The sequence below is a fragment of the Lithobates pipiens genome, unplaced genomic scaffold (assembly GCF_037356315.1).
Source record: "Lithobates pipiens isolate NorthernLeopardFrog02 unplaced genomic scaffold, aLitPip1_a1.2 Scaffold_13, whole genome shotgun sequence".
NCBI classification, from domain to species: domain Eukaryota; kingdom Metazoa; phylum Chordata; class Amphibia; order Anura; family Ranidae; genus Lithobates; species Lithobates pipiens.
In genome coordinates, this window is record NW_027507718.1 from 60,463,101 (window position 1) to 60,485,842 (window position 22,742).

General features: G+C 42.3%; 1 protein-coding gene across 8 annotated transcripts in view; it reads left to right on the plus strand.

Moving 5' to 3' along the window:
* Positions 1-16,316, plus strand: part of LINGO2 (leucine rich repeat and Ig domain containing 2) — a 2,286,714-nt gene extending 2,270,398 nt beyond the window's left edge. For all 8 annotated transcript variants that reach the window (XM_077475131.1, XM_077475129.1, XM_077475130.1 and 5 more), the window contains one exon: positions 12,456-16,316. In XM_077475131.1, coding sequence (XP_077331257.1) covers positions 12,481-14,319 — 1,839 coding nt within the window. In that variant the 5' untranslated portion in view covers positions 12,456-12,480 and the 3' untranslated portion in view covers positions 14,320-16,316. The remainder of the gene's footprint in view (positions 1-12,455) is intronic.
* The last annotated feature ends 6,426 nt before the right edge of the window (positions 16,317-22,742 follow it).

Below are 22,742 nucleotides of genomic sequence, written 5' to 3' on the forward strand. Positions count from 1 at the left end.
TGGATGGGCTTCATCAGGGGGATTTCCTGGCCTCCCTGGACATCAAGGAAGCGTACTTGCATGTCCCTATCTGTGTCAGGCACCAGCGTTTCCTGAGCTTTGCGGTCGGGGACGTGCACTATCAGTTTGTGGCACTTCCCTTTGACCTGGTCTCCGCTCCCCAGGTCTTCACCAAGGTGATGGCACCAGTCCAGGCATTGCTGAGACAGTGGGGGGGATCTCGGTTGTGGGCTACCTGGATGATATCCTCCTGCAAGCAGTGTCCGCTTCAGAACTGAGGGACAATGTGATGATGCATGTCTTAAAAAGTGTTCGGTTGGGTGTTGAACCTCCAGAAGTGTTGCTACCTGCCCAACGCCTGGAATACTTCGGGCGGATTCTCGTCTCTGAGCGGGCAAGGGTTTTTCTTCCGCTAATCAAACTTCAGGCCCTTCGCGCTGCGGTGCGGTTGCTGCTGTCCCACAAGTAATCGTCTCTACGTTTTTGCATGTGGGTTCTGGGACTCATGGTATCACCTTCGAGGTAGTCCCATATGCCCAGTTTTATACTTTGGTCTTTCAGAGGAATATCTTATCCAAATGGGACAAATCCCCAGCATCTCTGGATTTTCAGATCCATGTGGGCTGTCTGACCAGGGCCTCGCTTCTTTGGTGGTTACGGTCTCTGGCCCTACGGACTGGGAAGATTTTTCTCCCTTTCCATTGGACGGGGATCACGATGGATGCCAGCCTGACCATCTAGGGGGTTCTTGTCTATCAATCAATGTTCTAGAGTTGCATGCAATCAGGTTATGTCTCTCCATTTGGATGCAGCTGCTGCACGGTCATCTGGTCAGGATCCAGTCAGACAATGCCACGTCAACCACCAGGGGGGGGAGGCGAGGAGCTCAGCAGCGGTGCTGGAGGTCTCTCACATTCTGTGGTGGGCAGACATTCATGTGCCGGCTCTATCCACCATCTACATTCTCAGGGTAAAAAACTGGCAAGCAGACTACCTTAGCCACCGGTTTCTGGATCAGGGGGAGTGGTCGCTGCATTCGGAGGTGTTTCATCTCATTTGCCTGCGGTGGGGCATGCCAGATGTGGATTTTCTGGCCTTCTGTCTCAATCGGATAGTGCAGAGATTCATGGCCAGAACAAGGGAACTTGGAGAATGCGCCAGATCCACTGCTGGCGCCGTGGGGGCAGTATCAGCTCATTTATACCTTCCCTCTTCTTAAGCTCCTACCTTATCTGCTGCGCAGGGTAGAGGCCGAGGGGATACCAGTTATTCTAATCGCTCCAGATTGGCCTTGGCATCCCTGGTACGCCGACATGGTATGGATGGTGGCAGGTGCCCCCTGGTGACTGCCGGTGCAGGACGACCTTCTGTCTTGGGGACCAATAGTCCACCCTGCTTTACTGTCTCTGGCTTTGACGACCTGGCTATTGAAAGCCAGGTGCTGAGAGCCCGGTTTGCCGGTTTATGTGATTCCCACTATGTTGAAGGCACGTAAATCCCCTTCACGGAGGATTTATCATCGCACCTGGAAGGCTTACATCTCTTTGTGCGAGCCTGTGGGGTGGCATCCATGTTCCTATTCGGTATCTAAGATCCTTGTGTTCCTGCAGTGTCGGGTTGATCAGAGGCTGGCTTTGAGCACTATCCAGGCGCAAATATTGGCTCTTCTTTTTTCAGCGGCCAATGGCTACTCCCTTGTTGGTGCGCACCTTTGTTCAAGGGGTTCGGCACATGTCTTCCCCGGTATGCTCGCCACTGTCTCCATGGGATCTAAACCTGGTGCTCTTCACCATTTGAGAACATTAGGAAAATCCCCTTACTCACGCTCTCTCAGAAGGTTATCTTTCTAGTTGCTATTACGTCCGCTCATTTCAGAGCTGGTGGCCTTGTCGTGTAACTCTCCCTATTTGGTTCTGCACAAGGATAAGGTGGTGATGCATCCACATCCCTTGTTTCTCCAGAAGGTGGTATGTGCCTTTCATCTAAACAAGGACATTGTCCTTCCTTCCTTGTGTCCTCGACCGTCACACCCCAAGGAGGTCGCCTTGCAGTCTTTGGATGTGGTTCGGGCTCTCTGTGTGTATCTGTCAGTTATGGCTCCTTTTCGGGAGTCATATTCGCTGTTTGTAATTGTGGTTGGCATGAGAAAGGGACTGGCGGCCTCGTTGGCCATTATTTCTCATTGGATCAGACAGACTATTGTCTAGCCTTATGCCATGATGGGGCAGGTGCCCCCCTTTCCCGTCACAGCGCACTCTACCAGGCCGATTAGTGCTACCTGGGCTTCTCGACATCAAGTGTCTGTTTCTCAGGTGTGTAAGGTGGCTACCTGGTTGTACGTGCACACTTTCACCAAGTTTTACAGGGTGGATTTTTGAGCATCTTCAATTGCGTGTTTCAGCCGCAAAGTTTTGCAGGCAGCCATCTCAGGTTTTTGGCTCTGTTTGGGTGGAGGTTATTTATTATTTTTTTCTGTGTTCCCACCCCTCGTTGTGGCACTGCTTTGGGACATCCCTAAGTTCAAGAATGGAAGTGATGTGTCCATCAATGAACAAAAGAAGCTACTCACCATAAAATCCCTTACTCTGAGTTCATTGACGGACACAGCACCCACCCCACCTGTTTGTGTTTGTACTGCTTTGTATTGAAACTGAGATGCCTATAGTAGAGTGGGAGGTTACTACCAGTAAGGACCGCCCCTAGGCGGGGCTGTGCTTGTTCTTTTTTTTCTGCCTAGTCCTACACCTGAAGGTGGTGATAAATTCCTAATGTCAAGAATGGAAGTGCTGTGTCCGTCAATTGACTCAGAGAAAGGGATTTTACGGTGAGTAGAAAAAAACAAACCTTTATTGCATCTTACCAATTCCTAGATGTGATGGCTGTATTAATATTTTCTTTTTTAGGCTTTCTTCTATTTTTATCTGGTGATCCAGCCAACAAGCCTGCTTTCAAAAGCACAGCTCTTCAGCAGAATTTATCAGTTTACATGGATGAAACAAACCATTTAACACCAACAGCGGTGGTTAAAATGATCAGCTTTAAATGTATTGATGAAAAATCTTTATCCAAAGAGGGAAAAAAAACTGTTTGCTATAACTGTTTGTAAAAAAAATAGCTAGAGTTTGACTTTAATCTGCTAGTGTATTTAAATCTGCTAATATTTTTAATACTACCCTCCTCTTAAAATGGACAATGCCACTGTCTTCTGTGCCTCTTGGTGTCTGACTAAAACAGGAGATGTTTTACTGCCCAGATCCACCAGGTACAGCCACCACATTTAATAACTGGCAAGCTGCAATATCATAAATTTTTGGTTTTGGTTTTAATATCCCTTCAATTGGCTGATTTTGCACAAACAGTTTTATTTTAAATCAGCATTAGTGCTCTGTTCATGTTTACACTGTGTGACAATTGTTTGCCTGGTGTAAAAAAAGAAGAAAAAAAAGTCAATGCTGATGTATATTTTAGATCCAAGGACGGGTTCACTGCATAGCTGTCATATTCCAGTGTTCCTACTGGTCGCCCCATACTGAGCCTGCCTTGAATGTACAGCTAACGAAAGGAGAAGCTGAAATTGCCTATGGCATTAGATCTGGGGGAGTACATTTTTGTGTAAGTGAATATAAAAGTAAAAAAAAAGTACATGCTGCATGTTTTAGCTGAACCTGTACTATAGATGGATCAAAGGTTAGATGAAATGACTGAGTTCATAGAAGTTGTTCTGAATGCTGTTTCATTTGTATTATCACATAGTTAACCAGATGATCTAGTCCTTCTCCCACAGAAACAGATTATTCTTATTCTTCTACAATCCTTTGTGCAAATCAGTCATGTCAACCTGCAGTGGATTACATCCCAGTTGCCATGCACATGAAGTGTGCTCATTTATCAACATCTTTTTTTTCCCTAGAAATAAGTGCTTCTAGGGTTGTTATTCCCTAGTTACTATGTAAATGTGAAAGCTTCATGAACATGTAATATCTGCAATCAAAGTCCAATGGAACCCTCTTAATGTATTATTGTAAGGCAGTCAGTCTGCATCAACAGTAATAAGTATATCTGCATCTACTGAAATGTATCTGTTAAAAAGAGTCCTGTGCTGTCATGTCAGCACCAAGATTTTTTTGTTTTTAATCATATAATTTTTATTAAAAGAGTTTTACAATATACAACAAAACAAAACATACAAAGCAAAAGCAAAAAGAAACAAAAAAAAAACTCCACGATAGAAAATTAATCATGCAGTTTCCAGATTAAATTGAACAAACCATGTAATACAACATACCAATAAGTTCCGTATTTCTCCAATTACACAGACAAATTGGAGTCTAGTCATTGAGACCAGATTTTCTGTATTTTTTCGGGGAATTTCCTATGTTTATATGCCAGTTCCTCCCTTTCTACGTTATAATTAAATCACAATGATCCATTGAGTGATTGTTGGCGAGGTTTTTGATATCCATTTCTGTAGTATAAGTTTGTGGGCTATATACATAGTCCACAACCATATTTCATGCATTTCTAATGGGAGTATATTTTCTGGTATGATCCATAATAAAGCTATTTTTGGATCAAAATGGACATGTATAGAGCATTTAAGATATCAAATATGTTCTCCCAGTATCAATGCAATTAGGACATCGCCACATCATATGAAATAACCACTTAAGCCCCGGACCATTTTGTTGGCCAAAGACCAGAGCACATTTTGCGATTCGGCACTGCGTCACTTTAACTGACAATTGTGTGGTCGTGCGATGTGGCTCTACTGGATGTCTCTATGGTCACTTCCTAAAGGGCTCAGTCTCTCTAGCAGCAGTAAATGCCCATGGCAGCAGCTCTCCACTCCTAAAAATATTGCAGCTCTTTCCTCTCCTCCTGCTCCTTCTGCATGGCCTGCAGCAGGGGATTGAGCCCACACAAAACAGGTGCTCCTCTTCTAGGTCTGTCACCACTTGCAGCGCCAGGGGCAGGATGAGAGCCAGAGGGAGTGAGGGATTACACATCCTGCAAGGCTCCTGGCTACACGTTTATTTGGGTGAATTACTGAAAACTGACACATAAATGCTGCTAACCCTAATTTTTCCATATTTACTGTATGTACTACCTGAAATTTAACTGTACATCCTGTGTAAACTTTATTTTGAGATAAAGCAAGCATTAAAAGTTTAGTCTACACAGAAGCAATATCTCAGATGTTGGAAAACAAAACAATTTGAAAATTTCTAATATCGCTCAGGAACTCTACTTATGAGATCTTCTAAATTTGAGTTCACGTGTCTGCATATGTTCTGTGACCATTGGGAGTGGTTCCTGCTCTGCCATTTGTATTTGCAATTTTATATTAGGGAGCATGGAACAGGAGGTTCCAGTACACAAAGGAGATCTGAAAAAGCCCAGATCCCCAAGTTTTTACAAGGAGATGTCACTGTTGTCACTGTTGGAGTATCCAGGACTTAATAAGTCCAAATCAGACTCACTAGGTGCTGCTTATAAAATAAATATATTTTGGAGCATGGCCAACTGCAGAGCAAGATGTACTCACTAGCTCCGCTCTGCCTCGGGACTTAAAGCAACAATCCGCCCTTCACAGCTGCTTTCATCCCTATTTTCCTACACAAGGAGAGAGCTGGTACATGTGGCACCTGGACGGTATGTCCAGACAGAAAAATCGTTCTGCCTCAAAGCTGCGCTACCTCACGGATTTTTTCCTCACAATCGAAATGCAGAAGCCACAAGATGGCGCCGGAATGGCATATCCTCCTACTCACATGTCAGCGGAGGAGCGATCACAGGAGAATCGGCTATATTCCATGCATTCCACAAATACCTCAGAGGAAATGGATAGCACGGAACCCACTCTGGCTTCACAACACAGATCTACCACAGACAGAGGTACCACTACAGAGGTAAGCGGACAGCACAATCATCAGTGCTTTCTCCCACTAAAGCTCCTTTATACAAGAAGCAGCATTGGGATGCCCCTGGATAAACACAGCAGCAGGATAGTAGCCATGAATCATTAGCTGCACACCCAGCCAGTGACCAGCCTGCTTCAGAACACACACTGAAGCATATGCTCTTGTCCCTGCAGAGAGATCTCCACAATGAGCTCTGTTCTTCCATTTACTCCATACATTCTAGAATAGATCAAGCGGTGGAATGTACACATAGCCTGGAAAAGCAAGTGGCAGATCATTCCAACTCCTACCATGAGGTCACTGAAGCATATCATCAGCATTCTGAGGAGCTCAGCTTCCTATACGCTAAAATGGCAGACCTTGAGGATCATTCCAGATGGAACAATATAAAATTCAGAGGTATCCCAGAAACCATTAGACCCCCTGATCTGATTCACTGTATACAACAACTTTTCCTCAAGCTCCTCACACAATTCTCTCAAGCTGATATAGGCACTGATCGCACACACAGGATTGCTAATCCTAATCATCTTCCAGCCTCTTTCCCCCACGATGTCCTGGCACGCATTCATTTCTTACAAGTAAAAGAAAAGATCATGGTAGTAGCTCGCTCCAGCACCAGGCTGCCTGATCCCTACTCTGATGTTGCTCTACACGGATATATCTGCCACTACTGTGCAAAAACGAAGAGAATTTGCCCAAGTCACCGCAATCCTCAAAGAGAAAAATATCACCTACAAATGGGGTTTCCCCCTAAGCTGGTGGTGACCTTCAAAAATCAAACAACAAATATATTTACACCAAAGAAGGGCATCAAACAGCTGTTGTATTGGGGCCTCATCTCTACACCTCCGCTAAACCCTGATCTACATCAATCATAAGCCTGCGGCCGCAGAAACTGTACTGCCTCACGCTAATCTCTGCAGCCACTCCTGCCATGGCTTATACCTTCAGCTGCCAGTGTTCCAAGTTAAATGCCTATTATCTTGTTAGCAATGTTAAGTCCTAAATGAGCATCAATCTGAATCTGTTTAGTGATTCTTTCTTGTCAACTACATTTATTCCCCAAAATCACAGGGTGCCAAGCACTCTATTCAGTGTTGAATAATCTGTTTTACTTTTATATTGATTTGTTTTCTCTTCTGTTGATTACCACGTTAACTGCATTGTTACATCAAAACTGATCAGCTTGTCTTCTATAGCCTATGGTGATTTTAGGCTCTTTTTGCCAGCTATTAAAAATGGCCATTACTATCACTTCCTTGAATGTTAAGGGTCTCCATTCCCCGTTGGTGGAAGGAAGCCCTTAGACATACATTTTCTGCATGCAGGAGACCCATTTCTTATCCCATAAACCCCTGTCCTGTTCCCATAAACAGGTTCCTTGCAAATTCACCAGAAAAGAAAGCTGGCATCCTTATTGGTGTCCCCTCCACAGTAGCTTTCCAATTACTCCACTCCAAAATTGACCCACACGAGAGATGCATTATCTTAAATGCCTCCATTAACAACCATGTCATGACTATCGTCAATGTCTATGCCCCTAATATTAACCAAAGGCAGTTCTACAAATCTGTAATTGAAAAATTAGAACCATTCTGGAGCACTACCTTAGTTATCTGTGGCAACTTTAACCAAGTCATAGAACCGACCCTAGACTCTTCCAATCCAGCTCGTAAACAAACCACTGCCCTTTCCATCTTGCTCCGTTCCGAAGATCTCTATGATCCATAGAGGTGTCACCACGGTACAGAAAAAAATGACACCTTTTATTCGCACACGCAAAAGTCCTACTCTCGAATCGATATGTTTCTTGTTGATAAACACACCCTCCAATCAGTCCAAGAAACCAAGATATATGTAATTACATGGTTAGACCATGCTCCCATTCTACTTAAACAATTCCCTCCTCACTCTACAGAAAGGGGGACTATGTGGAGGCATAACATCTCCCTGCTATCCCAACCACATCTAGAGAAACAGGTCGCATCTGAGATTGAACAATATTTTTTGCTTAAAGCGGTTCTTCACCCTAAAGGGGAAGTTCCGCTAATCTTATCCCTCCCCCCCTCCGGTGCCACAATCGGCACCTTGCAGGGGGGAGGGGGGTGCAGTTACCTGGATAATCCAGGTAACTGCACCCACTTCCGGCCAGACTGCCGCAGACCCCCGCAGGCGCTCCGCCTCCCCCCCCCGTTGTGTTCTGGGAAACACACAGTTCCCAGAGACACATGCGCAGTAGGGAACCGGGCAGTGAAGCCGTCATGCTTCACTTCCCGATTCCCTGACAGAGGATGGCGGCGGTGGCAGCAGCGAGACGAGCGATCGCTCGTCATCTGCCTCCGACATCGCTGGAACCTGGGACAGGTAAGTGTGATTTTATTAAAAGTCAGCAGCTGCAATATTAGTAGCTGCTGGCTTTTAATATTTTTCTTTTAGGTGCAGCTCCTCTTTAATGCTGATTCCATAACCAATGCTACAGTTTGTTGGAATGCTCACAAGGCCTGCCTTAGATGCCTCCTTATTAAGCTGGGAGCCCACGAGAAGAATGAAATGCAATGCTACCACATATAAATTGTAGGAGCAAATTTGCATCCTTGAATCTGCTAACAAAACTCTACCTTCCCTTCACCTTGATTCTGAACTACAAACAGCAAGACCAAATCTAAGTGAACACCTTAATCAAAACTTCAACTTTTCCCTGAAAAGACTCTGCCTACAGTTCTATGCACATAACAAAAAACCAGGGGCATGCCTTGCAAAACAACTCAAATATCGTTTATTACACTCTAAAATTCCATAACTCACCTCCCCCTCAAAAAACACTTATCACAAACACCAAAGGTATTGCCAATAAATGTAGCTAATTTTATGCTAATCTATACAACCTTACTACATCTGGTGGAACCCCAACCCCCACATCTGAAGACTTTGCTAACTTTCTGGCCCACATACATTTGCCATTACTGTACCCAGAACAAATTCAAACACATATATCTGAAGTCGAACAAGCTATCCCCTTCCTTCCACTGCACAAAGCTTCTGGCCCTGACGGCTTCAGCAACGAATACAACAATTTCCCACCTTGCTTGCCCCACATATTTGTCAATTATATTATATTATATTATATATTATATTATATTATATTATTTGTCAACTATATTGCTTCCTCAGGCCACATACCCCCTGAATCTCTTGAAGTGACCATCACGACAATCCCTAAACCTGGCAAACTGTTGGATGACCCTGCCAGCTACAGACCAATCTCATTACTAAATACCAATACCAAACTGTATGCTGAACTGATAGCCATATGGCTCTCTAGCATAATTCCATACATAGTACATCCTGATCAGGTGGGTTTTGTGGCTGGTAGGCAAGCATCTGATGGCACACATAGATAGATTGACCTACTACAGTGGGTAAAACACCATTGAATGCCTTCTCTTTTTATGCCTTTATATGCGGAGAAGGCATTTGATAGGGTCGACTGGAGTTTCCTTAAAGCAGTTCTGGAAAAATGTGGCTTCTTGGGTCAAATTCTTCAACCCATAATGGCACTATACTCCAACCTTAGCGCCAAGGTTGTGAACTCCGGTATTCTCTCTGACTTCTTCCGTATATCAAATGGGATGGATACCCATTTTCTCCCCCTAATTTCTACCCTCATTACGGATCCATTGGCCCATTCCATTCGTACAAACCCACTTATCTCTGGTATTGAAGTTGGTGACCACATCCACAAAATTGTCCTATACGCAGATGATGTGATTATCTACATAACCAACCCAGTACAATCATTACCTCATCTCCACCTCACCCTGGATCTTTTAAGCAAATCCTCTCTCTACAACATTCATTTCTCCAAGTCCTGCATGAGTGGCGCTAACATTGACTCAAATACAAAACATAGCATGATTCCAATCACCTCCTTCTCATGAGCTCCAGATTCCACTTTTTCCTACCTAGGTATACAGTTGGCCACACCTACTTCTCAACTAATCCTTCACAACTTCTCTCAAGTTATCTCCAAACTTCAGAAAACAGTACGTGATCTACAACATATTCAAGCCTCCTGGGATGGCCGCATCTAAAAATTTACATTTTATCTCATGTACTTTATACATTTCGGACTCTACCTATCCCCTTTCCACAATCACATCTTCACAAACAGCAAGGCATGTTAAACTCCTTCATGTGGAATGGGAAGCACCCTAGGATAAAACGCTCTATCTTGTGCACACCCACATCCACCGGGGGAATGGGAACACCATACATTTCAGCATACTTCAAAGCAACAATCCTGGACCAAGCTAAATCCTAGTGGGAAACAGAACACATGGCTCCAACTCAAAACAACGGTATTAGCAACCTGTCCAAAAATGCTCTTCAGCGCCCTACTCTTAGGACAGCAGGTACAGCAATCTTAAATAGGCACCGTCAACATGACCACTAGAACATGGAAATCAATTTACCAACACACAACAGGCATATCCTATTGGGCACTTCTTCTCATCTCCCTCTTGGCCCTACAGCTTATTAGCCTCGACATCTCAATATCAAACTAGCTCTCTGCCGGCCTATAGACTATTGGAGACCTGTACCAAAACTCCTCATTTACCTCTTTCCAACATCTACAACATAATTGTCACATTCCCTCCAAGGACTTTTTCAATATCTCAGGATCCTCTCAGCCCTCTCACATCTGCACTGGTCGGAAAACCCTCTGCTATGGTGCATTCTGGAATTGTACAACACTAAGAGACCCAACCAAAAAGGTATCTCCCATCTCTACAGGCTCTTAACTGATACTCCGCATAAATCCAAAACCCCTGCCATGATGCACTGGGAATGCCCCTTACACTGTATTTATATGCCGTCTCAGTGGCAGCAAGCCCTCCAGTGACCCCTGAAAATTACTAAAGCTGGATAGGTGTTTAAATACCCCCAATAGTGACAGAGAGCAATAAAAACCTTTTTAGTAATGGTTCAGTCTGGGTAACAACTGCCAATTTGCATCCACTCTAGTTTTCATTAGTCCATTTAAAAAAAAAAAAAAAAAAATATATATATATATATATATATATATATATACCTCTCCAGTCATTCTACTCCAAGCTAATGCAAGAAACAATTGCAGAGTCATGGCTTTTTCAAGTTTTGGAAGGCAGGCTAGGATATTAATGATATCCTTCTGTAGCCTGTTTATGTTTTTGAGTATATTGCAGTTTGTAAAAAATAGGTGCCTTTAATCTCAATGTGCTAAAATATTAATTCATCATTGCAGGCATTCATAAAAAATAAATGTGATATGGAGCTGACATCGTACCTCATTTTCAGAAAATTATGTTTGTGTGATCTTGGTGTTGTAAAAACAGAACTGAAATAAGAAGTGGTACCAGGTTAGCTGAACAGTAGAGCAAAAAGTAATGCTTTTAGGGGTCAATAGCAAATAACTTTAAGGTAATAATATAAAGACCAAACTATAGCAGATGCTGCACTTTATACTTGGTATTTGTGCCTCACTGAATATGTGTGTTAGTATGAGGTATAAGATATATGCTGTTAGTGGGAAATTCTTTGTAAGCTTTAAGAACGTCACATTTGAGTAATATTTAAAACAGTGCCTTATCTGTTATTCATTGTGAACATGTAGGTGGCATGCCTGATTATTGCCGTTGCAAGATACATAGAACTAAAAGAATTTAGTGCTTTATCTTCCCTGAAATTCTACTTGGTTGAAATGATTAACAGCATACGGCCTACTATTTTATTTACCCTTTTTTATTTCTGAAGGCCATCTTTGTATCAATTGCAACAAAGAATAATTTTGCAGTAAAGATGACACCACCTCTAATTGAATTCTAAGCTTGAAATGTGATATATTATTCCAATTTACCTAATGTGCAAAATAATTAGTGAACAGGAACAGACTGTCATCATTGGCTTCAATCATAGTCTCATCTTTCTTGTAGTTAACAACATTATAAACAAGAACACTGTCATATTATGTTGTGGAAAGTTTTCTAAGAGAGCCGACTTAATTACTTGCAATCATGCTTAGTATCCAAACTGTGAAAACAATAAAATAGTTACAAGCTTGCATATTCCTAAATGATTAAAGTGCTTTTCACAGCATATTATGATTTGATTAACTTTTTGCCTAATCTTTATTAATACTTCTTGAATTCTGTATATCCAGTCTCTGTTTATCTCTTGATTAATTGTACTTTGCATTAATAAAAAGGAGGGTGACAAATTGTTTCAAAGTAGGAGTAGCACTTTCATGATTTCATCATTGTTACTCATCAAGTATAAGAGAAACTTGAAAAATGAGTCAGGCTTTTGCTGCTTGAAATCATATAAAAGTCAAGCCAAATATGAAAATGTACACATATTTCTACAGACTGCTGAACTTATATGTATGAAGAAAATTGTTGTCATATGATTGAATGTTGAATATGATTGAATATGATAGAATGTTATAGAATATATACATACTGTTTTAACACCTTTATCTTTTTCTTGTTTTAGGTCCGTGACCTGAAAGTTATACTTCATGGGAGGAGTCATGCTTCACACGGCTACATCTTGCTGGCATTTAATCCTGTGTGTGACCATGGTTTTGGTCTATGTTGGGACCACTCTAGGCTGTCCGGCCCGCTGTGAATGCTCAGCGCAAAACAAGTCTGTCAGCTGTTATCGGAGACGACTCATCTCTATACCAGAGGGCATCCCAATAGAGACTAAGATTTTGGATTTAAGTAAGAACAAACTGAAAAGTGTGGGCCCAGAGGATTTTTTGAGTTATCCTTTGCTGGAGGAGATAGACCTTAGCGACAATATTATCTCAAATGTGGAGCCTGGAGCTTTTAACAATCTTTTTAATTTACGTTCTTTGAGCTTAAAAGGGAATCGTTTAAAACTGGTGGACCTGGGTGTCTTTACAGGTTTGTCAAACTTGACTAAGCTTGATATAAGTGAAAACAAAATAGTTATCTTATTAGACTATATGTTTCAGGGTCTTCATAATTTAAAGTCCCTTGAAGTTGGAGATAATCAGCTCGTTTTTATATCACATCGAGCTTTTAGTGGACTGCTTAGTCTGGAGCAGCTCACCTTGGAGAAATGCAACTTAACAGCCGTACCTACTGATGCTCTCTCACATCTACACAACCTCTATAGTCTCCATTTAAAATATCTCAACATTAACGCGTTGCCTGAAATTGCCTTCAAGAGATTGTTCCGGCTGAAAATTTTGGATATCAGTTATTGGCCTCTTCTGGATATCATACCTGCAAACAGTTTTTATGGTCTGAACCTGACATATCTCTCAATTACCTACACCAATATCTCAATAATTCCTTATCATGCTTTAAAACACTTGGTATACTTAACTCACCTAAATCTTTCCTTTAACCACATTGGCAGTATTGAAGCAGGAGCACTGGGAGACTTGGTTCGCCTTCAGGAACTACACTTAGTTGGAGCCCAGATACGCATTATTGAACCCCATGCCTTTCAAGGTCTCAGGTTCCTGCGCTTACTCAATGTGTCTCAGAACCAGCTGGAAACATTAGAAGAGAATGTTTTCCATTCTCCAAAGGCTCTGGAAATACTTTGTATTGATAATAACCCACTAATATGTGACTGTCGCCTCATTTGGATGCTGCAGAGGCATCCCATGTTGAACTTTGGAGGTCAGCAGCCAACATGTGCAAGCCCAGACAATATTAAAGAGAAATCATTTAAGGAATTCCAGAGCACTGTATTATCTCTATACTTTATATGTAAAAAACCTAAAATCAAAGAAAGAGAAATGCAACAGTTGCATGTAGATGAAGGGCAGAGGGTGCAGATGAATTGCAATGCTGATGGAGATCCTCAACCAATGATTGCCTGGGTTACCCCCCGAAGAAGGATGGTTTCAGCAAAATCCCATGGAAGAGCCACCGTATTGGTCAATGGCACTCTGGAAATAAGGTATGCCCAGATTCAAGACACCGGAACCTATGTTTGTGTTGCTAGTAATGCTGCTGGAAATGATACCTTCTCGGCTTCCCTTACTGTGAAAGGATTTGTTCCCGACCGTTCCTACACCAATATGACTCCCATGTTTATTACGGAATTAAATGAAACCAACACTAATGGCACCAATTCTAACATGACATTTTCTTTGGATCTTAAGACAATACTGGTGTCCACAGCTATGGGTTGCTTTACATTCCTGGGTGTGGTTTTATTTTGCTTCTTGTTGCTTTTTGTTTGGAGCCGAGGGAAAGGAAAGCACAAAACTAGCATTGATCTGGAATATGTCCCTCGTAAAAACAATGGTGCTGTAGTGGAAGCAGACGTCACAGGCACTGTACCCAGGAGATTTAACATGAAAATGATCTAGCAGATTGCTACAAGCAGTGATTTGTTATCTTCTGGCATTGTTTCTGTTCACTAAAACAGCCTGGCAATTTGGATTGCTGGGTGTAGGCAGCTACATGAGGCTGCCAATGTTTCAAACTGGTTTTGTGATATTGGAAAGACAGTCTAGAGCTGCTTAAAGAAGAGCCCGGTGACCTGTGGGCAAGAACCTGAGGGCATTTCATGGAGTGGTTTCACTAATTCTTTGCATTGCAAATATTGGCATTCTGGGGATCTCAGTAACAAACGTATGACTCATTCTCATGGACAACTACTCAACATTTTCTACCACTGAAGACAACAAAAAAAAATAACAAAAACCTACAGTGTAGGATTTGCATACAAAAATGACACGTCCAAAAACATATTCTAGAGTGTAATTTGTATCTATAGATATCATTTGTTTAAGCTGAGCATCATTCTTTCTTGTTGGTTTCACTTTACAAATTAATTGGTATGGCTTATTTTATAAACATTCCCAACCTGAAGCAATACTAAGGAGAGATTGTTGCTTTGTCTCCACTATTAATGATGACTTCAGAAAGTCCAGCCATGACTCTCATATTAAAATATCACCTGTAGCCAATCAAGCATTGGTCCATGATACAGAATGGCTTGTTATACTTTTTATTTTTTTTAATACATGCAAAAATGTATATGTTTCTATTGAATTACAATTTGGGATATATTGAACAACAACAACATTTGAATGTTGGTTCCCTATTGTAGAAATTAATTGTTATAGACATACCATTTTTGGCTCAGTGATGTTTAACATGGTAACCATGGCATTAAAAACTGTTCATTGGATTCCCAAACTTAATTTTATTTACTTTACTTTATAACCAGCTGAAAATTTTAAAGCTGAATCGATGCTTGGTTATATTTATTGTGTGACAATGTTTATAAAGACATATTCATGATTTGATACAGAGCTGAGTTATTTTTTATACCTAGTATAACAATGGACCAGTTTACTGTAACAGAAAAAAAAAAATAATAATGTATCGTCATCCAGGTTGACAAAGTGTAGCGAACTGTTGACATATTTTGTTTAGTGGAAGTCAATAGTGCAGATCAGAATGGCCCATTTGTGTCTTATGACTTGCAGTAAATGACAGGGGTTTAGTACTGTGACAGTTACAGCTATGAATCTTCATAAGAAAAAGAAAAAAGTCCTAGTTAGATAAATCTAATACCAGATCGTCCTTTGGAAATTAACATCAAAAATACAATATATGCATAAAGCCATTATGAACATCAGTGTTTTGTTAAAACAGAAATTATTTTCTATACAAATATAGTAGCCATTTATTCTGAAATATTGTTACCATATATATGTGACTTAAAGAAAACAAAAAAAATTCTATGTGATAATTTCTGATGTCACAGGTATCTCGTAGCATAAAGTAAGTGCAATTCAGCAGAAGCGTATAGAGGATTAAGAGTTACAGCATTGAGTTCCTATGTTAATCTGTTAATCATTATGCACTGAAGTTATTTTATTTTTTTGGTTCTGTAATAATGGTCTAAAGAATGATGTAGGAACCCAAGGGATTTCCCCAAGAAGCATTCATATCCAATTTCATCCAGTAGAACTGATAAAAATACATCTGTTTGCCTGTGTGTTTGTTAAAAACAGGATTTTATTTTTTTGTTCCGCTTCACGAATATAATGACCAAAGGGCTCAGAAAACAAAGAAACATAATTACTGACCCATATCAATTCCGCTTCATTATGTCCCAGTGCTGTAATGATAAATCACCTTGGTCCAGTTAGAAAGAGTATCTGTTTATTAATGTTACAGTCAGTGAAAATACATGTAAGTTGTGCAAAACCTTTGATTTGAATGCTTCTTCTTTTTTCTTTTTCTTTTTTTTTTTTTCTAGTTATAATTAACGGACACACAACTAGCAGTAAACAGCAGCAATCATGTTCAAACAGCCAAAAAGCATAATAAAATTGAATAATTATCTAAAGTGTTTCTTGTGTTTGCATTTTTGCTAAAAACATCAAGTTCTATTGCAATGGAAAATGTTTAAGCTTTTTTTAATTTTTTTTATTATTTGTGTAAAAAGCAACAGTCACTACTTTTCTGCTACAACACTGAACCCACTAAAATTTCCAAAACATTTATATTTTCTGAGAATTGAACCATGAGAAACTTCAAACGGAACTAAACCCATAGATTTAATGGTCCCAATTAGACATGTGCAGAGTAAAATATTTCGTTTCGGAATTTCGTTTTCGTCCGAAAACTTAATTTATTTAGTTACTCCCGAAATTCGTTTTTATTTATTTCATTTTTTGGTCAAAAATTGCATTCGTCCGAAAATCCACATGAATTACGGTCGAATCTGTCTTTGATGGTTTATAGTGTCTGTCGAATGTATAAAGAAGATTCGACGGAGCTAGTATATATAGCATACTTTAGAACCCTATTAAAGTCTATGGGACTCCAACGTTCAAAATCTAAAGTGCTAATTTTAAAGGCTAATATGCAAGTTACTGTCCTAAAAAGTGTTTGGGGACCCGGGTCCTGCCCCAGGGGACATGTATCAATGCAAAAAAAAGTTTTAAAAACGGCCGTTTTTTCGGGAGCAGTGATTTTAATAATGATTAAAGTGAAACAATAAAAGTGTAATATTCCTTTAAATTTCGTAGGGAGGGGTTGTCTATAGTATGCCTGTGAAGGGGCGCATGTTTCCCGTGCTTAGAACAGTCCCTGCACAAAGTGTCATTTATGCAGGAAAAAAAGTCCTTTAAAATCACTCGCAGCTATTATGAATTGTCGGCTCCCGTAATACAGAGAACACTCATTGAAAGTCATTGATAAAAAAATAAATAAATAAATTTAAAAAAAAGCGTGCGGGTCCCCCAAATTCAATTACCAGGCCCTTCAGGTCTGGTATGGATATTAAGGGGAACCCTGCCTCAAATTTAAGAAAAAATTTGACGTGGGGTTCCCCCTAAATATCCATAACCAGACCCTTCAGGTCTGGTATGGATATTAAGGGGAACCCCGCGTCAAATTTAAAAAAAAATTGACGTGGGGTTCCCCCTAAAAATCCATACCAGACCCTTTATCCGAGCACGCAAATTGGCAGGCCGCAGGAAAAGAGGGGGGGACGAGAGAGCGGCCCCCCTCCCTCCTGAACCGTACCAGGCCACATGCCCTCAACATTGGGAGGATGCTTTGGGGGTCTGTGACCCCTCAAAGCATCTTGTCCCCATGTTGATGAGGACAAGGGCCTCATCTCCACAACCCTGGCCGGTGGTTGTGGAGGTCTGCGGGCGGGGGGCTTATCAGAATCTGGAAGCCCCCTTTAACAAGGGGACCCCCAGATCCCGCCCCCCCCTGTTTGAAATGGTAAGGGGGTACAAAAGTACCCCTACCATTTCACAAAGAAAGTGTAAAAAATGGTTAAATAAAACAAACACACTTTTGAAAAATTCCTTTATTAAAAATAAAAAAAAGATTCCAGCGGCGGTAATCCACTCTTGCTATCCAGCGACGGACGGTCATCTCTCCAGCGATGTCTCATGTCATCCAGCGCAGCGAATCCTCCGTCCTTCTTCTGTCTCCGTGGAGGAGACACTACAGACATTCCGGCGGCTTGACGTTTCTTATATACGGTGGGCGGGGCCACCCGTCACCTGACCCCGCCCCCCTCTGACGCAAGGGGAAACCCGGGGTTCCCCGTGACGTATGGGTGACCCCGCCCCCCTCTGATGTAACACAGGCAGGTTTCCGTGGAAAATGTTTAAGCTTTTTTTAATTTTTTTTATTATTTGTGTAAAAAGCAACAGTCACTACTTTTCTGCTACAACACTGAACCCACTAAAATTTCCAAAACATTTATATTTTCTGAGAATTGAACCATGAGAAACTTCAAACGGAACTAAACCCATAGATTTAATGGTCCCAATTAGACATGTGCAGAGTAAAATATTTCGTTTCGGAATTTCGTTTTCGTCCGAAAACTTAATTTATTTAGTTACTCCCGAAATTCGTTTTTATTTATTTCATTTTTTGGTCAAAAATTGCATTCGTCCGAAAATCCACATGAATTACGGTCGAATCTGTCTTTGATGGTTTATAGTGTCTGTCGAATGTATAAAGAAGATTCGACGGAGCTAGTATATATAGCATACTTTAGAACCCTATTAAAGTCTATGGGACTCCAACGTTCAAAATCTAAAGTGCTAATTTTAAAGGCTAATATGCAAGTTACTGTCCTAAAAAGTGTTTGGGGACCCGGGTCCTGCCCCAGGGGACATGTATCAATGCAAAAAAAAGTTTTAAAAACGGCCGTTTTTTCGGGAGCAGTGATTTTAATAATGATTAAAGTGAAACAATAAAAGTGTAATATTCCTTTAAATTTCGTAGGGAGGGGTTGTCTATAGTATGCCTGTGAAGGGGCGCATGTTTCCCGTGCTTAGAAAAGTCCCTGCACAAAGTGTCATTTATGCAGGAAAAAAAGTCCTTTAAAATCACTCGCAGCTATTATGAATTGTCGGCTCCCGTAATACAGAGAACACTCATTGAAAGTCATTGATAAAAAAATAAATAAATAAATTTAAAAAAAAGCGTGCGGGTCCCCCAAATTCAATTACCAGGCCCTTCAGGTCTGGTATGGATATTAAGGGGAACCCTGCCTCAAATTTAAGAAAAAATTTGACGTGGGGTTCCCCCTAAATATCCATAACCAGACCCTTCAGGTCTGGTATGGATATTAAGGGGAACCCCGCGTCAAATTAAAAAAAAAATTGACGTGGGGTTCCCCCTAAAAATCCATACCAGACCCTTTATCCGAGCACGCAAATTGGCAGGCCGCAGGAAAAGAGGGGGGGGGGACAGAGCGGCCCCCCCTCCCTCCTGAACCGTACCAGGCCACATGCCCTCAACATTGGGAGGATGCTTTGGGGGTCTGTGACCCCTCAAAGCATCTTGTCCCCATGTTGATGAGGACAAGGGCCTCATCTCCACAACCCTGGCCGGTGGTTGTGGAGGTCTGCGGGCGGGGGGCTTATCAGAATCTGGAAGCCCCCTTTAACAAGGGGACCCCCAGATCCCGCCCCCCCCCTGTTTGAAATGGTAAGGGGGTACAAAAGTACCCCTACCATTTCACAAAGAAAGTGTAAAAAATGGTTAAATAAAACAAACACACTTTTGAAAAATTCCTTTATTAAAAATAAAAAAAAGATTCCAGCGGCGGTAATCCACTCTTGCTATCCAGCGACGGACGGTCATCTCTCCAGCGATGTCTCATGTCATCCAGCGCAGCGAATCCTCCGTCCTTCTTCTGTCTCCGTGGAGGAGACACTACAGACATTCCGGCGGCTTGACGTTTCTTATATACGGTGGGCGGGGCCACCCGTCACCTGACCCCGCCCCCCTCTGACGCAAGGGGAAACCCGGGGTTCCCCGTGACGTATGGGTGACCCCGCCCCCCTCTGATGTAACACAGGCAGGTTTCCGTTACAATTGAATTTGGGGGACCCTCACGCTTTTTTTTTTAAATTTATTTTTTTTTTTTTTTATCAATGACTTTCAATGAGTGTTCTCTGTATTACGGGAGCCGACAATTCATAATAGCTGCGAGTGATTTTAAAGGACTTTTTTTCCTGCATAAATGACACTTTGTGCAGGGACTGTTCTAAGCACGGGAAACATGCGCCCCTTCACAGGCATACTATAGACAACCCCCCCCTACGAAATTTAAAGGAATATTACACTTTTATTGTTTCACTTTAATCATTATTAAAATCACTGCTCCCGAAAAAACTGCAGTTTTTAAAACTTTTTTTTGCATTGATACATGTCCCCTGGGGCAGGACCCGGGTCCCCAAACACTTTTTAGGACAGTAACTTGCAGAATCTTTTCTCTCTGTCAAATCTTTTTTCTCTGTCGAATATTTTCTCTATATAATCTTGGACTAATAGAGGTAAGGTTAGGCACATTCGACCACAGGTTCTATAGACACAGATTGTTGCCAGAGTCATGTCGAATCTCCTATTCTATATCGAACTGTTGTAACAATGAAAACGAAAATAAAGCATTTATTTATGTCGGATCTTTCGTTTTTCGGATTTTGTGCTTTCGTTATCGTTTGTCAAAACGAAAACGAAAATAGCTGAAATTCGGACGAAAATGCATTCGGACGAAAACGAATGCACATGTCTAGTCCCAATAAAGCAGTTACTATACATAACCAGCAGGGCTCAAGTCCAGCGGGAACGCATGGGAACGGAGTTCCTGTACTTTTTCCATAGCAGGGACGCAGTTCCCTTTAGCAGGACTGGCCTTTGAACAGGGGCAGGCTTAGCTGGGAGGGCAATCTGCTGTGCTACATTCCGGCAGTTGTAGTCCGGACCACGCTCAAGTTTCTGGTGGAGGTGGGTGGAGACTGGAGAGAACTGAGCAGCGCAGGAGGAAACTACAAGTCCCGAGTCCCAAACACCGGCTGTGAGTGTCCCAGTATAATGGTAAACCTTGTAGAATCGGCATACCTGGTGTGTGATGTCACAGGTGTGCCCCATTCCACTCTCCTTCCCAATTCCTCTTCCTTCACCCCGCTGCCACACACATCTCCACTACTACCGATACCACCTAGCCTCCGCTCTACAGGGCCACCGCTGCCACCTCATAGTCAACGCAGGAACAGCACCACACAGCTGTCAGCTCATCAGCTCAGTCAGGTCAGTTGAGATCTCATCAGCCCCCACTCTTCCAGGAACTGGAAATTACTGGGGGGGTGAAGGAGGCACAGGACATTACTGTGGGGGGGGGGGGGGGGGAGGAGGCAGAGGGCATTACTGGGGGGAGGTGAAGGTGGCAGAGGACATTACTGGGGAGGTGAAGCGGGCAGAGGACATTACTGGGGGGGAGTTGAAGGGGGGCAGAGGACATTACTGGGGGGAGGTGAAAGGGGGCAGAGGACATTACTGGGGGGGAGGTGAAGGGGGGCAGACGACATTACTGGGGGGTGAAGGACATAACTGGGAGGGGGAGTGAAGGGAGGCAAAGGATGTTATGGGGGGGGGGGTGAAGGGGACAGAGGACATTACAGGGGGGGGGGGGTGAAGGATACAGAGAACACTAGGGGCCAGAGTGAAGGGGGCAGAGTTCCCGGCATTCCCCTTTACATCAGAGTCTGCAGGATTCCCCCTTACAATGCAAGGGGGAACTCTGCGGATCCTGATGTAAAGGCGATATACACACATTTTGTATTTTTGAGGTGGGGGTGGGGGGGTGGGAGATCTTGGGTTAGTTTCCGTACCATTTTCCCCAGGACTTGACCCCTGATCACCAGCATACTGTGAATGTAACTGTCACATTTGCTTTTGATCTCAATCAAACTGTCAAATCATCAAATGGCTGGTGCCGTAACTGATCACATGTGCAACACCATGGCAGTTGCAGATCAAACAGAGGCTTATATAGCAGCCTCCTTGCTGTAAAGGATAGGAGGGGTTAGATCCTTTTTAAAGCTAAAGCCCAGGCACAAAGACTTTTATTAACCTATATTCTTAAATAGCCACAGAAAGGACATACATCCAATTTGTGTCCACCAAATGTCTTCACAAACTCAGATATTATGAACATAGTAGTGATATCATCACTATGCTGTACCTAAGCTGTACAGAGAGCAGAGCAGAGCTGTGGAGGGCCACTGCAGCAGACCCCACACATTACAGACTACCTGCTAAAAACAACAGGAGGGGGCAAATACAAGACCGGTCACCCTATACAAAGACAGGTCAGCAGAGATTGGTCTTTATTACAGGAAGTTCCTGCACAGAGGCAAAGTTTCACACACCATTGAACAGATAAGGAAGAAACACAAAGTGCACCAAGGTTTAAATAAGAATATGAACATGACACTTATTTAGACAATATTTGTTTCACCCAAAGTTCAAGTGGTTCTAAAGCCAACATTTATTTTACCCCTAATGCATTCCCTGCATTAAGATAAAACATTTTTTGTAGCTTTCTGTTCTCCCCCTTCCCTGTGTGAAGGGTAAAAGAGGGGAGAATAGATCAAGCGCTCTGCATGGCTGCATCTCTCCTCATCTCTTTTCCTCTTTACAAAGGGAGTTGGGACAGCAACAGGAGCCATTGCTTCCTGCTGCTTTCAATTAAATGCAGTAAGGAGGAAGCAGGGTTGGGGCTAAGCCCCACTGCATGTGTCTACGGAGTGTAGCTCCACAGACATACACAGCTAGAGAGTAAGCACACTGTGTCCCCATAGCAAGTATCTTGCTGGGGGGGCACACAAAAAAATGGAGGAGCCAATGTTGCTGACAGGGAACCACCAGAACAGGAAGTTCAAGCCCACTCTGTGCAATACCCTTGCACAGACCAGATGAGTGTAACATGTTTATTATTTAATACAAAAGA